General features: G+C 31.6%; 1 protein-coding gene across 3 annotated transcripts in view; it reads left to right on the top strand.

Annotated features, from left to right (window-relative positions):
• PTPN12 (protein tyrosine phosphatase non-receptor type 12) overlaps window positions 1–14885 on the top strand; it is a 133657-nt gene that overhangs the window by 89755 nt on the left and 29017 nt on the right. For all 3 annotated transcript variants that reach the window (XM_077155196.1, XM_077155275.1, XM_077155358.1), the window contains exons 8-12: window positions 328–470; window positions 5077–5143; window positions 7332–7409; window positions 7503–7601; window positions 13338–13423. In XM_077155196.1, coding sequence (XP_077011311.1) covers window positions 328–470; window positions 5077–5143; window positions 7332–7409; window positions 7503–7601; window positions 13338–13423 — 473 coding nt within the window. The remainder of the gene's footprint in view (window positions 1–327; window positions 471–5076; window positions 5144–7331; window positions 7410–7502; window positions 7602–13337; window positions 13424–14885) is intronic.

Genomic DNA, 14885 nt, shown 5'->3' with positions numbered 1-14885 from the left:
AGTTAAAGTACAGATTATACAGGTAAGACTACTTAGGTTTAGATCCCACATCTGTCATTTGCTGTGAAATTTTAGCAAGTTATTTAATCTCTCTGTCTCAATTTCCTTACCTTTAAAATGAGAATAATATTAACAGTACCTTCCTCATTGAATTATATGGTGATTAAATAATTTTTGTGCATCAAACACTTATAACAGTACCTCGTACATGGTAAGCAGTCAAATTTGTGCTACTGTTTATTTAAAGACAATGCTAAACACCACACTGATATCTTAGAAAACTTGCAAGTATATTTTCAAAATTGTTGAATTTCTGTTTTCTTCAAGGAATCTCGTAGGCTATATCAATTTCATTATGTGAACTGGCCAGACCATGATGTTCCTTCATCATTTGATTCCATTCTGGACATGATCAGCTTAATGAGGAAATATCAGGAACATGAAGATGTACCTATTTGTATTCATTGCAGGTACAAAAGAATTTTCCAAATATTTAAATATTGTATTTTAAGTTTGGTCTTAAATAGGTTTTATTTCAACATTAATATGATAGCCTTAATCCTGAATATTTCCTAGGTTTGCTATACTATGTTTGAGACTGAGGCCTTGTAAATTGAGGTTATTATGATCTGGATGAAAGAATATTTAGAATAATGATCCATTAAAATACACAATCATCTTGTTTGAAAATGTTGTAACTCACGTGGTGGAAAGCTATAGAACACACTCTTTACTGTTATCAGTTAGCATCTATAATCTCATATACTCTTCTTTGTAAAGTCAGTACTACAATAATATTATCTTTGTTTGTTTGTTGTTTTTCGTTTTTTGGTTTTTTTGGTAACTCCGCTTGGACAAGAAAATATTATCTTTGTATTACAAAAGAAAGGTTTACATAGAAATGTTTTTCCATGGATAGAGGTTCTTAGAACTATACATTATTTTACTAAGTATACTTCCCTAGAGGGATTAAAACTTGTTTTAGAACATAAAAACAAATTGTTAATTTTTAAAATTTCCCTGAAAAAATGGCAAAATAATCTTCATGCTTGGTAAACAGTGGATGTGAGGTTTTTTTTTTTAATATTATGTAGGTGTACATATATGGGTCTTAAGTCATCTAAGATGCCATTAGTTCTAACAGCATTATTTTCTATACATTAAGAATGGAAAATCATGACAATTATAGGGGTAAGAGGTCATGATTTGTAAAAAGCTATTGATGATAACATATATTATTTGCAGAGCTGTTAAAATATAGATTAAAAGGTATATTTTAGAATTTAAAAAAAAAATGCTATTTCCATTCCTGAGAATCAGTTTCTCATGTTTATACTACCACCAATCATATTCTGAAATTATAGTGTACAAATAATGAAATCTTAAGTAGAACAGAAAGCTGATGTTGTTATAATAAGGTACTATAAACTGCTGACACATATCTTTTAGACATTCTTATAAATTATGGTCTGTTGCAAATTAATTCATTGGAAGCATTAATTTGAGACAAATGATTACTCACCTCCTTATTCAAGCGTTCTGTGAGTATGAAAAGTACTACTATGGATGCATCTACTTTAAATTGCTTTGTAGTAGTCTTTTCATTTATTCAAATCTGTTTGAGGCTTAGTTAATATTTGCATAGTCATTTAGACATGTAAGAAATCACCTGAGTCCTACCTTTAACATTGAGCTTGTGAATTTGACATTGTTTATTTTTGGGAGGGGGGGCAGTTAATTTTATATTTGTGGGGTATATGTCTATAATATATCTTATTTAAGCTAAATCAGTTTCAAATAACTAACTGCTCTTAATCTAACATTCTGGATTATTTCTGTTATCTTGTTTCTCTAACTCGTAAACCACATACCCTGTTTATAATGACAACCAATTAATTAGAAGGAAAAAGTCCTTATTTTCTTGTCAGGCGATGGAAATAAGAATACCTGTTCTGGATGAATTATGCAGTGGGTTAATAAGACTGCTTACAAAAAAAAAAAAAAAGAATGCCTGATCTGGCACATAGATCAAGGAAACTGTCCCATGTTCCCTACCTTTGACAACCTCTCTTTTCCAGGTAGCCTCCAGATACTACCCATGTCTCTTCACATAGTACTAATTGTTGTTCTCATAGTACTCACTGTTGTTGTTTACAATAAGTTTTTGCTTCGCTGGATGACTTTTTGTTTTAAATAGAGGGCATGTAGCCACTTAGCTTTTTTTTTTTTAAGCTAAATTAGTATTGCTGCTTTAGGAATGTTATGGTCCCCCTTTTAAAATGAAAACAAAATTAGTTGAGAAAACAGGAAACATTTGTAGTAGCTTTGGAAAATAGGTGGATTGTTATATGGGTGATGGGATGGCATTTTAAAACTTAATTTTTGAATTTCATTAGATAGGTTAATATATGGGTTTTTGCAAAATAAAATTACCTGAATCTTGAGGCAGTTTTTCTATTTGTAATTTTAAATTTACATTAAATTATTCTTCAGGCTATCAGTTTACCACTCTAAATGACTTGTATCTACATTTATATTTGTTACAAAAAAGTACATGAAATTATTTTAGACTTACAGATTTTCTGGTTAATTACTGAAATAGTTAAAAGGCAGAGGTTTTTTTTTTTTTTTTTAAGTGGAGTAGAGCACTAATGATAGTTTTCTTACCTAGTTGACCTGATTGTAAATGAAAGGGCTTCTTTTTGGAGGGGCCTGAAAGGTGATTTGCTGATGGAGATTTGGGAATCAGTTAACAACTTGGTTAATTTGATGGTTAATTGGCCATTTAATTAAGTTGTTAACTGCTAAAATAAGTAGAAAATCTATTTATTTGTAGAATTAAAAGATAAATTGCTTTGACTTGTAGGTAGGTAGTATTGTCAGGTCAATGGATTTCCTTTTTTTTTTTACATGGGCAGGCACCGGGAAAGAAGTTTTCCTTTAAAAATTAAGTTGACGAATATTTCTTACACAACTAAATTGTATATTAACTGCAGTTATTCAGAAAGTACATATGTAAAAGGAAGGAAATCACTCTTAATTCCACTAGAGATAACTATTGTTAAAACTTTGTTATATATCCTTTCTGTATCTGTTTTTGTGTGTGTGTTTTAAAAGGATGTTTCCTCATTTAACATATCATGTGTGCATCTTTCTAGGTCATATAATATTCTTCTGTAACACATTGTGATTGTATTATACTTTACATTTAACTTTCATTTTTTGGTATTTATTATCCCTCCCCCTGTAATTTTGCAGCTGTTTTAAACAGCAACAGCTTTTTTTCAACTTTTTTCCCAGGCCCAATCTTGGGGTGAAACTTGTTAACACATCTGTAATTATTTCATTAGAATAGATATTTAGAAGTGGAATTTCAATGTCAGAGGATATGAATCTTTTCATGCTTTTAATACATAAATAAAATTCTGTTTTCCAGAAAGTTGATGCCAATTAATTCTACCACTAGTAGTATTTGGGGCAGATGAAGGACTATTTCTTCCACCTTTTCCAATACTTTGCGTTACTTTTTTTTCATTTTCTTAATGCTAGTGTGACAGGCAAGCATTTTTTTATTTGACAGTACAATTCAGCCCTTTTACTTTTATTTTTATCATTTTTATTCTTTTGTGAATTGTTCTTTTGCATACTTTGCCAGTTGTTTTGTAGCAGGCATTCATCTTATTAATTATATAAGTTCTTACTATATCAAGGATATTAATGTTTAATCGTGTGTTAGCAAGTATTTTTCATGTCTTAATTTCGTTTATCGTGTGTGATACATACATTTTAACTCATTATGTATTCAGAATTGTGAATCTCTTCATTTATGTTTCTGTTTATTGAGATAGGCCTAGAAAGTCCTTCCCTAACACAATACTACAAATCTTTTTTTAATATTTTTGGTACTTTCATAGCTTTTTTCATTATAATTTTTAATCTGTCTGGATTTTTTAGAAGTATTTAAGGTATGAGATAAGAATTTAAATTTTGGCATAAATTGTGTATTCATGTCTGTTTCTGAAATTTCTGTTGTGTTTTATTGATCTGTTTTTCTATGACTTAGCAATATACTTATAACTATCAAGTTTTAAATAATTATAATTTAGTCCTAATAATTCTAACTCTAAAATTCTAGAAATGTTTTGATGTACTGAATGGCAAATGAATTAAAAATTATTATAGATCAATATTACTGATATTTATTATTAAGAGCTATTGTAAATTCATTCTAACTTGCTTATACTGTACTTTTACTATATACTGTATACTTATACTGTACTTTATACAGAATTCTTTAAGCTCCTTAACAAATGATACTTCATTCATGCATAAAAATAGGCATTAAAATGCTTTTTTTTTTCCTGCCTGAAAATTATTCTGGTGATAACAGTAACATGTTTAATGGTCATATATATCACTCATAGTGATCTCAGTTTTAAGGGGCATATGCTTCCTTTCAGTTGAGATTCAGATCCTCTAAAGTATTTTTCTCTTGTTTCTTAATAAAAACCTTGTGGCATTTTACTTTACATCTGCCAGCTTCTTTGAATTCTTCAAGGAGATGAGAATGTCAGTTGTCTTTATTCTTCTGGCAGTACTCCTGCTGGTGTTCAAACCATTAGAACTTTGAGCATTCTTCATTTTTCTGCACTTTTTAGATGGAAATGATGTACTGTTTCTCCAATACTCTAAAGCACCAGAGCCATCCTGAAGATAGAGTATATTTATGTCTGCAAGATAGAGTTAGCTAGATCAGGTTTTCTTAGGAATCATTAGAGTTCCAAGGTGTAGGATCCTAGGTGTCCTGAACTGAGGAAAAGTGTATCTAGATAGGCTGTGAGTCGCTCACTCTTAGGAATCCTTAAATAAAAACAAGCTATAAACACTAATGTTAAGTAAGCTTACCATGCAGAAACCTTTTAAGTTGTAGTCTGTATATTAAAGAAGTAAAGTTTTCTTGAATTTCTTAAATGATTTTTTTGGTTCTGAATATTAACATGTCCAGCCACATTTATTTTTATAGTTCTTTTTTAATCACCAAAAATCAAATTGTTTTTTCAAACTTTATATCCATAGTGCAGGTTGTGGAAGAACAGGTGCCATTTGTGCCATAGATTACACGTGGAATTTACTAAAAGCTGGGGTAAGAATAATCTTTATGTGGCATTATATTCAGTTTATCTATTATGATTTTCACACAATGATTAATTGCAATAAATTACAACATATGTTTTGTTATACATGGTTTTTTTTTTAGAAGTAGTTTGCTTAAAATAAGGTAGTGAAAAAGTACAAATGATGCATATTACCTTGACCCAGGATAAGAGTGTCACTTCGTTTTTTCTGAATGAATATCTACATTAGAGATGTAACCCTTGCATTGATTTTTCCAAATATGGATTTTTCATTGTCTTTCATATTTATTCTAGGTGTAAGTATATTCAAATTCAGTAAATGTTTATGCCTAGTGGAAGTAGTACGGTGGTTAAGACTGCTATCTCCAGAACCAAACTTTTCCAGATTAAAATTCTGGCTCTGCCATTTTCTTGCTGCAGGACTTGGTCAAGTTTCTTAATTTCATCGTCCTCAATCTCTTCGTCTGAAAATGGGGATTGTAATAGTAATAATTCGTAAAGGCAGTCATAAGAATTCAGTATGTTAACCTATATAAAGCTCTGTAGAATTTTGTGTGACATGTAGCAAGTGCTCAGTTATTACCATTGCTGTTTTCATTTTTTTTACTTCCATTACTATTTCTAAGAACTTGTGTTTGATGCTATGGAGGCTATAAAGATAAATAAGATAAATCTTCATCAGAGATTTGAAAAATACAGGTCTACATTGTATGTAGATTTGTTTCATTTGCTGGTTCAATATTTGTTCATTTTCTCTGTATAAGGAAAGAGCTTTTAATTCTTCGTAAGCTTTAGACTTTCTCTGAATGTGTCCATTTGTGCTTTGTATAAATAGGATTAATAAATTTAGTGCATTATTTTTCTTTTCTTCATTTCCTTCCTCTCTTCATTCTTTTTTCCTCTATTTCATTCTTTGTTAGGGAACATTTAAGTTTTAACAGTTTCTGGGGTTAAATTATCTTTTTGTATTCCTCAAGAGCTATAATCATTTCCTAATTTTCAGAGGAAAAATTTTAAGTGAATATAACTTAACTAGGATTCTATCACTCTTTAACATAAAAGTCAAATATTAAAAATAGATGGTTAAAACAAAAAAGTGGCAGGCAATGGTGGCACAGTGGTAGAGTTCTTGCCTGCCATGCCAGAGACCTGGGTTCGATTCCCGGTGCCTGCCCATATCAAAAAAAAGGATGGCAAGAGGCACTTAAATGAATGCCAGTAAAGGAAATAAACGTCTGATTATTTCAAAAGTTATGTATTTTGAACATTGTCCCCATTTGATTGATATTGTCCCCATTTGATTGGCATAAGTATAATCTTAGGCTTTAGGTTAAGACATGTAGTAAAAAATCTTCTGATGTAGCAGCACACTTGCGAATCATTCTCACCTTTATCACTCCACAGTATTTTTGTTGATCACCAAGTTTTAATAGTTCTCTTTCAGAAATATCCCCCAAATCTGTTCTACCATTCTATCTTTTTTTAGATTGCTGCAATAAATCACTACTAGTTTTATCCCCTTATATACTGTTGTTTTCCCTGATCTAAAAGTTGCGAAATATCAAATCTGATCACGTTAGGGTTGCCTGTTGCTGTAGTTTCTACTCCCAATTGTACAGAAGAATTGTCTAGTATTTTTTACAGTTAATGTTAGAGGGATGTTTACCCAGCTCTCTCTGAAGCCACTGATTTGTAGTGTCTCCTTTTGGTCTGTCTAAAGTCTGATTCTGAGTAGCCTTCTGTTTTCTCCTGTTCTTGAGTATCCTCTCCTCCTCAGTCCTACCCTAAGTTTTACCTACATAAATTTCTCAATTCCCCAAACAGGTCATACAATTAATCTGCTATTCCTGTTGTTATTTCCTTCACTTTTCATAGAATAACTTTCTTCTAATATCCAGCTAAATTGTTAGTCTGTACATCCATCACAGTTAGCTATGCCTTCTTTATTCTCACTGCACTGAACTCGTTCTTTGGCTAGATATATATTTGTTCATATATGTGGCTCCCTAGTTTGTCTGCCCAGGATCAAGATTAGCTTTTGTATCCTAGTGCTGAGTGTCTGATACATAGTAGAGGGGGCTCAATAAATGTTTGCAGTTATGCAGCATGTACATAGGTATAAATGAAAAACTGAAGACTCTTTTACTGTTTTCTAAGTAATTATCCAAGGTTTATGTATTAACTTCTTTGTTTTAGAAAATACCAGAGGAATTTAATGTGTTTAATTTAATTCAAGAAATGAGAACACAAAGGCATTCTGCAGTACAAACAAAGGTAGTTTGTTTCATTTTTAAAATATATTTTTATAACTGTCTTCTTGATTTTTTAATGTCTTTTCTCTTATTTATAATTTCATCTCTGTCATAGGAGCAATATGAGCTTGTTCATAGAGCTATAGCCCAGCTGTTTGAAAAACAGCTACAACTATATGAAATTCATGGATCCCAGAAAATTTCTGATGGAGTGGTAAGTGTTCTTGGCCTATTAATTTTAGAAAACTTTTACTTTTACCAGGATGTTAATATTAGCTTTCAGTTGTCATCTTGTGTTTTAACTGACATGAGAATATCCATGACAGTTTATATTTTTTACTTAAACCTGCTTGTTAACCCAGTTTCCTATCTATATCTCTCTTGTGATGGATATTTAAAGACTCCAGTGCAAGTTAAATAATATTCTAAATAAAAAAATAATTAGGAAAGTAGATCTTTAGCCAGAATCATATAAATGTATTATTGTTTTGAATATGTTACTTTTTAAAAAAATGAGTTGTGTTGTTCACTATGTTCCTCTTTCCTCCCATGCCTACTTAAGAAATTTTAAGTTTATTCTACATATTTGCTCTTGGTCATTTATAGTTATTTGTGTGTTGTGTGTATGTGTGTCTCTGTCTTAATTAAGCAGGACTTTAGGGTGAAAATTAAGTCCCTTTTTTGGCATGTTATAGTTCAAAGTCATTTTAGCCTTCTGGTTAAAGATCTTATGATAGCTATTCAGACTTCTGACCTGATAAAAGTACTGTTTTATCATAGTATTCTCATTTCTGCCTCTTCTAAATGGTTTTCTTGTTTGCCCCCTCTATACAATCACTTTGTCCCAAAGATGCTGGGTTATTTTTTTTTGGTAAAAGTTCTTTTCATTTTATTATTGCTAAGATAACTATTACATGATAATCCAATTTAGCCATACTAACTGAAAGTGAGAAAATTAGTTGCAGAATTAATAGCCTTTGTTTTCCTTTTGTCCCTTTACATGGTCTTGTCAACGTCCCAGAATATTTGTTTGAAATCTCTTTGTTTCCCAAGTGAAATATTTGTTAATGAATGCTGATATCAGTGTGTTGATATAATTTAATATTAGTCCATGAGTTTTAGGGGCTACGTAGATCCTTGTTTTAGCTAAAAAATGGTATTGAGGTTTAAGATTTGAATGTATGGTCTCATTCTTATTCCTTGATTAACATAGGAATCATTGTGCCAGTAGGCCTTAAACATTACTATCTCTTTTTCACTTTAGTTTAATTGTCATATTATAACCGGTGCTGAATCAGCCAAATATTTTGTTATGTAGCATAAAAAGTGTATATATTATTTCTTAGAATTGTGCTTGAATTAAAACCCATTTAACATTTCAAAAAGCTTAGTCTGTACATTTTTTAAACTTTAATTGAAAAGTAATATCCATTTTATTCTATGGATGCAAGATTAATGTCAAAGTAAAACTTTTAGATTTTAGAAATACAGGTGTTTTAGAATAACGTTTCCTTATATAGAGAGTGAAAATATTTCTTTTAGCCATTACATTTAAAAAATGTATACATTATTTTATTTAAATGCAGTATTCAATGCTGTGTATTTTAGAGCCTTTAACTATATTTAAATAATGTCCAGAAAGTGACATCTGATAAATTTTGCATTGTTCTCTCATCTCTTTTCTCATTATCGAATCCTTTTTTAGTTTTTATTCCATAATTGAAATTCTTATTTAGTAGCGTGAAATCCATACCAGGATTATAATTATATCAGAGTGTTCCTGTCTAATGGGTCAAAGGTTTACAGTTGACTAAGGAGTACAAGAAGAAAGTCAGGCATTGTATGAGATGAGATAACAGCCAGTAGCTGATAAGTAGTTGCTTCAAACCTATCTCAGTTTGTACATAGTGGATATACACAGTGTTTGCTACTGAACTTAAAATGTTAGATTATGTCCTTGTATCTTGAACATTATGTCACTGCATTTTGTTAACGCAGACATGGTGACTGGTAGATCTGCCATTTGGGCAAGGTAGGCTTTCCTGATTTGGAAATGGAGAAAACCAGCTTTCTATAGAATCCATTTTTGATGAAAATAAATATTTTGCCAAAAGATGTGTGCTTACCATACTGTCTATCATGATATAACTTGTACCCAGTGGATGAATGGATTTAAAAAAATGGGAAGGACAAATGGATGGAAGAAAAGATAACTTACCGTTAATTTTCTCTTAAAGAAATCTTTTTTTTCTGGGAACTTTTAAATATAAGTGACTGATTTTATAGGCTGTTTTACATGGCTGTGGATTGTAAATCCCAATTGGAGAAAATGTGGAGAATTCTGCCATGGAGCCACCGTCGCACCACCCTGGAGAAAATGTAGAAACTAAAAAATTAGGGAAAGTCATCTTAGAACTATGGGGGTTGACTAAAATGATTTGAAATATATGCCTACATTCTGAAGATAGGCTGTGGGCAGCAATAATAAATCTCTATTATTTCTCTGACATCTTAATTCAGAGACAAAAGTTAAAAACAAATAAGTTTGTAAGCCTTTCCTTAAAGCTTTATGTTCCAGAATTATTTTTGTAGAAACTTTAGTTCAGAATACTAATTAGCATTAGGACATGCTATAATAAAATATATTTGTTAGCGGTATTTACAACTAAAATGATTTTCCAGAGTAGGAGATCTAAAGGGAAAATTTATTCTGGAAGCTAGTAGTATGGTGTCTTCAGATTTAGAAATGCCTCAGTAAGCAAACATCTGTACAATATATATGTATATGTAAAAGACTACTACTGGTAGTACCAACACTAGGATTTTCATTTCTAGAATGACTAAGTAATCGTAATAATATTTTGCATTATGGTCCTTCTATTGAGTTTGAGTTCAATTTTTTAGATATGATATTGAATTTTGAATATTATTTCTCAAATATAGCATTGGTTATTTTTAAAGCACCCCATTTTAATATAAATTAATATTTATATTGCTTGATAATTTGCGATTTTTTTTTTTTTTTGTGGACTGTTACCTGGAAATATTAGTTCATAAAATAACTTTAGCAAGCTCTGCTTAAAATAAATTTATACTAGAACCTAATCTGCAATGGATGATTTAATTTCTAAGATTCCTTTCAACCCAATGAGCTAGTGATTACTTCATTTGGTAATAAAAGCAGCTAAAGAGAAGCTGTGGTACAATAGGGGAATGTGGACACAAAAACTAGTTAATATAAGAGGCTTATATGTTAGAATGGTATAGCAAACATTTTTGCAGGTGAATACTATGAAATTCTAGAACATTATTCTATTGTGAGTCCATTGACCAGGAGGTTTTGCTTATGCTGTTTGGGCAGTTATAGTTCTCCACTGTCACTTTGACTGATTTCATCAGGTGAAACTCAGTGTGTTCAGAAAGCTTATCTCCCCTAGAAGTTGTTCTTCCTCTCTTGGCTCTGTTAATGCTGCCACCATTTTCTCCTTTACCCAAAATGACAAATCATCCATGACACCTTTTTTACTGTGTTACATATAGTCAGTCTTTTGCCTACCTCAGGGCTCCTTTTCCTTTCACCCTTTCTCTTCTTCCCACTCCAGTTCTTTTTTTTTTTTTTGACAAAATGGTAGCCATTCCTCAGTGCCATTCCACCTGCTACCACCCTTATAAAATCTTTCTTAATATTCTCAAGTATAACTTCTCCTGTTCGTAGTTTCATAGCTTCTTAGTTCTGGTTATATCACTTTATGGCTTGATTATTACTTTTACCTTTTTTTTATATTTGGTGATATTACCAGGCTGCCTGCTCCTTGAAGTTAAGTATCATATCCTTTGCATTTTTCTCTCCTCTCCAGTGCTGACTTAATTCAGTGCATTTCACTTATAAGTCACAATGGCTTATCTACAGTTCTGAAATCCAAAATGCTCTGAAAACCTACAGGGTTTGTGTGTGTGTGTGTGTGTGTGTGTGTGTGTGTTTGGTACTACACTTATTTTTGTAACAAAACCTGGCTGAATGTTACATGAGGCTGTTTGTGTTGTGCTATAAACAATTGCTGTTTTCCAGGTAAAAAACAGTTGAATAGAAGCAATCTCATGTTTTACCCTTAATAATCTTTATTTAACCTACGTAATGTGAATATTTTCAGATTTTGGTGCAAAACAATTAGAGTGTTACTATGGCAGTTTGATTGTGTGATTAAAATAATAAGCCAATGAATCCTTAATATAGCAGAGGTGTTTTTATGGTGCAAGTAGTCTGTAACTTCTGATAGTCTTTCAGTATGTAAAATCATAGTGACCAGGAATCCTGATTTGCCAGGGGAGTTGCAGTTTATGCTTATTGCTTAAGTATAATAATTGTGTCCTCCTTTCATTTTCAAAAGAGCCCTGATTTGGACAGCAAATTATATGGTCACTCTACTTACAGCAGATAGCCCTGAAATAGATGCCTCTTTGATAATACGTGGCTTTAATTAAGGATTAAGGTCAAAAACTTCAAGTCTCCAGTAAACTATATAAAACTTTTCTTTTCCACCAGATTACATATCAGGACACAGGGTGTATTAAAATTTGCTGAGAATTTGAGATCTCTATTTTCAAATAGTTAAAAAGGAAACTGGCAAGTTATAGAAAGACAGAGAAGCTGCATCATGGGGTTGGTAGAAGTGCCTTTTGATTTCTTTTAAAAAGGCAGCTACAATTTGTAGCATTCCTGGATTAATCATAGTATATCCAAGTATATAATATAATATATTATAGTATAGTATAATAAATATATATATATATAATAGATATGTCTTTAATTATCTGAGATTTAGGCAAAGGTGAAAATCATTCTTATCCTTTGGCCCAGAATTAATATACCACAGCTAGATAGAAACGAGGTACTTCCTGAGAAGAAGCTAATTCCAGGCAAAACTTTACATAATAATTTCACAGCTCCTCTATTCACAATCCTATAAACAACGTAAGATTCATACAGCTTTGTTGACTCTGGAGCATCAGTGTCAGTGATGTCAACTGATCTTTGTGACCTGAGAATATGTCTAGATGGACTTCCCCTGCCCATTTTGGTTAGTCAGTGATGTGGGAGCTACACTCAATGAAGTAAGGTAGTTCAGTGTGACAGTGTGACAGGTGGGGCAAGGAGCCCTAAACATATTTAAAAGTACTAGGTAGCAGTGGGGCATCAAAGTGTATAAGCGTTATTTTGATGTTTTATTCCTGTCTGCACGCATCAATTTTAGTGGTAGAGATGCCTGGAAGAAAGTTATCTTTAATCTTTATTTTCATGAGAAACCTTTTTTTTTTTAACACTATTATTTGAGATATGTTGAAATACTCCTATAAATGTGATTGTATAATTGTGAAAGCCTTGTATCTGATGGTCCTTTTATCCAGGATATGGACAGATGTGTAAAAAATAGTAATAAGGATAAAAAAAAAATAGGGTGAGATAAAGAGTAAAAATTGGATAGATTAAAATACTGTGGATCAGTGAGAGGCGAGGGCTACAGGGTAAGGGATTTATGAGTTCTTTTTTTTTCTTTTTATTTCTTTTTTTCTGGAGTGATACGTATGTTTTAAAAATGATCATGGTAAAGAATATACAAAATTATGTGATGATATTATGGACCATTGATTGTATAATATGGATGGATGGTACATATGTAGATATTTCTCAATTAAAATATTAAAAAAAAAAATACTGTTGTAAACACCGAGTTTTCAGTAATTGGAGATGAGTCACTTTTTGATATAAGTTCTTCTCAATACAGTGTGATCCTTCAGGCCTAAAATATAGAGCCAAAGTGTAAGACCTTACCTGGAAAAATTGATATTGTTTTAAAAGATCCAAAATCCCAGAAACAGTTTATTTGGAACATGAGGAAGGAAAATTATTTTTCTCCTAAATTTAATGAAGCATTTTTTCCCCCCTTGGCAGAATGAAATTAACACTGAAAATATGGTCAGTTCCATAGATTCTGAAAAACAAGATTCTCCTCCTCCAAAGCCTCCAAGGACCCGCAGGTATTGCATGTTACATTTTCTTTGAAGGGATATCTTTGTTTTATTCTTCAGTAATTAAAGTGACAGACTCTGAATATTTGTTATTTTTGTAACTTTTATTCTTTTGTTTAGGGTGTAGCATATAGACAGCAGTTGATTTATTAGTGTACTAAGAATTGTTTCACTTTGGATAAAATTTCACTAGTACCACCTGTTTCAGAACTGCGAATACAACCTGAATTGACTATATAGCTCATGTTTTGATACAGCACACAACTAAAATTTAGTTATTCTAAAGATTGCCAAAAATCGTACGCATGTAAAAGTGCAATATGAAGATGTCTAATAACATTGCTCGCAAAGAAGGGTTTATTTCTCTATGAATTTTCTTGCATTCATACCAACCTCATTTATAATAATTAAAATCAACATATACTGATGTCTTTGTTTTGTTTCCTTCTGTTTTAAGGTATTTGCTAGGTCAGTTATGTGAAATAGATATACATAGCAGAATCAGAAAGATTTAGTTTCAAAACCTTTTCAGCCACTTTTAGTACTGGGGTCTTAGGTAAGTCACTTAACTTCGTTGATCCTTAGTGTTTCTTCTGTTTTAAGTACTGTCCTAAGGATTAAATGAAGTAATTTTTGTGAAAAATTCTAGATGTTTAATTTGGCACATATTAGGTTTTCAGTAAGTGTCAATTTTCCTATAACAATGTGGAGTTAAGAGAGTTGTTGAATTTATTTTTAAAAGGAGGCACAGTAGAGGATCTAATTAAACTGATAGAATATCCTACAGATGTCTTGCCTTGAAGATAGATCTGCCCAAATTGGTTAATCTTTTCTCAAAGTAAGATTTCTTTTAAACAGCGCCCACCAATCTTTCTAATTTAAACATTTGGTAGAAGTTAACTAAAGTTGGGTGAGTTGACTATGACTAGCATTGACTCGCTGTACCCTAATGAGCTAATCCCTTTTTACAAAGAAAATGGCTATAACTTTCCTTAGTACCAAAAGGCTTGCTCGAAAGTTCTAAACTTCTTTGGCAATGAGTTAGTCCCACATTTTGACCAAGTAAGACTCCAGTTACACTTAAAGGGGTCTCCTGAGTATGGAAAATTCTGTATACTTTGGTATAAAGAGCCATTACGCTGATATGCCTCAGTTCAAATTTTAACTTCAATATTTACTATTTGAATGAACTTGAATTAATTACTTAATTTCTCAGAAAATTATTTTCTTCACTTGAAAAACTGGAATAACAATACTACTTTTTAGCACTGATAACAATTGGTGATAATATATGCAAGGCATGCAGTTTCATGCTTGGCCTGTGGTAGTAGGTTTTCAAAATGTGGTGGTTGTTATATTTGAATGCTTTTGCATGTTTTTCTAAATATGAACAGGAATCCTTTATACATGGGCTTAGGCCTTAGCAGTGAAATGTTCTGGTATTAGCCGTACAGCAACAAAACTTCCCAGT

Source organism: Tamandua tetradactyla, chromosome 1, assembly GCF_023851605.1.
Source record: "Tamandua tetradactyla isolate mTamTet1 chromosome 1, mTamTet1.pri, whole genome shotgun sequence".
NCBI lineage: Eukaryota > Metazoa > Chordata > Mammalia > Pilosa > Myrmecophagidae > Tamandua > Tamandua tetradactyla.
Note: the sequence above shows the minus strand (reverse complement) of the source record. Positions and strands in the feature narration are given on the sequence as shown.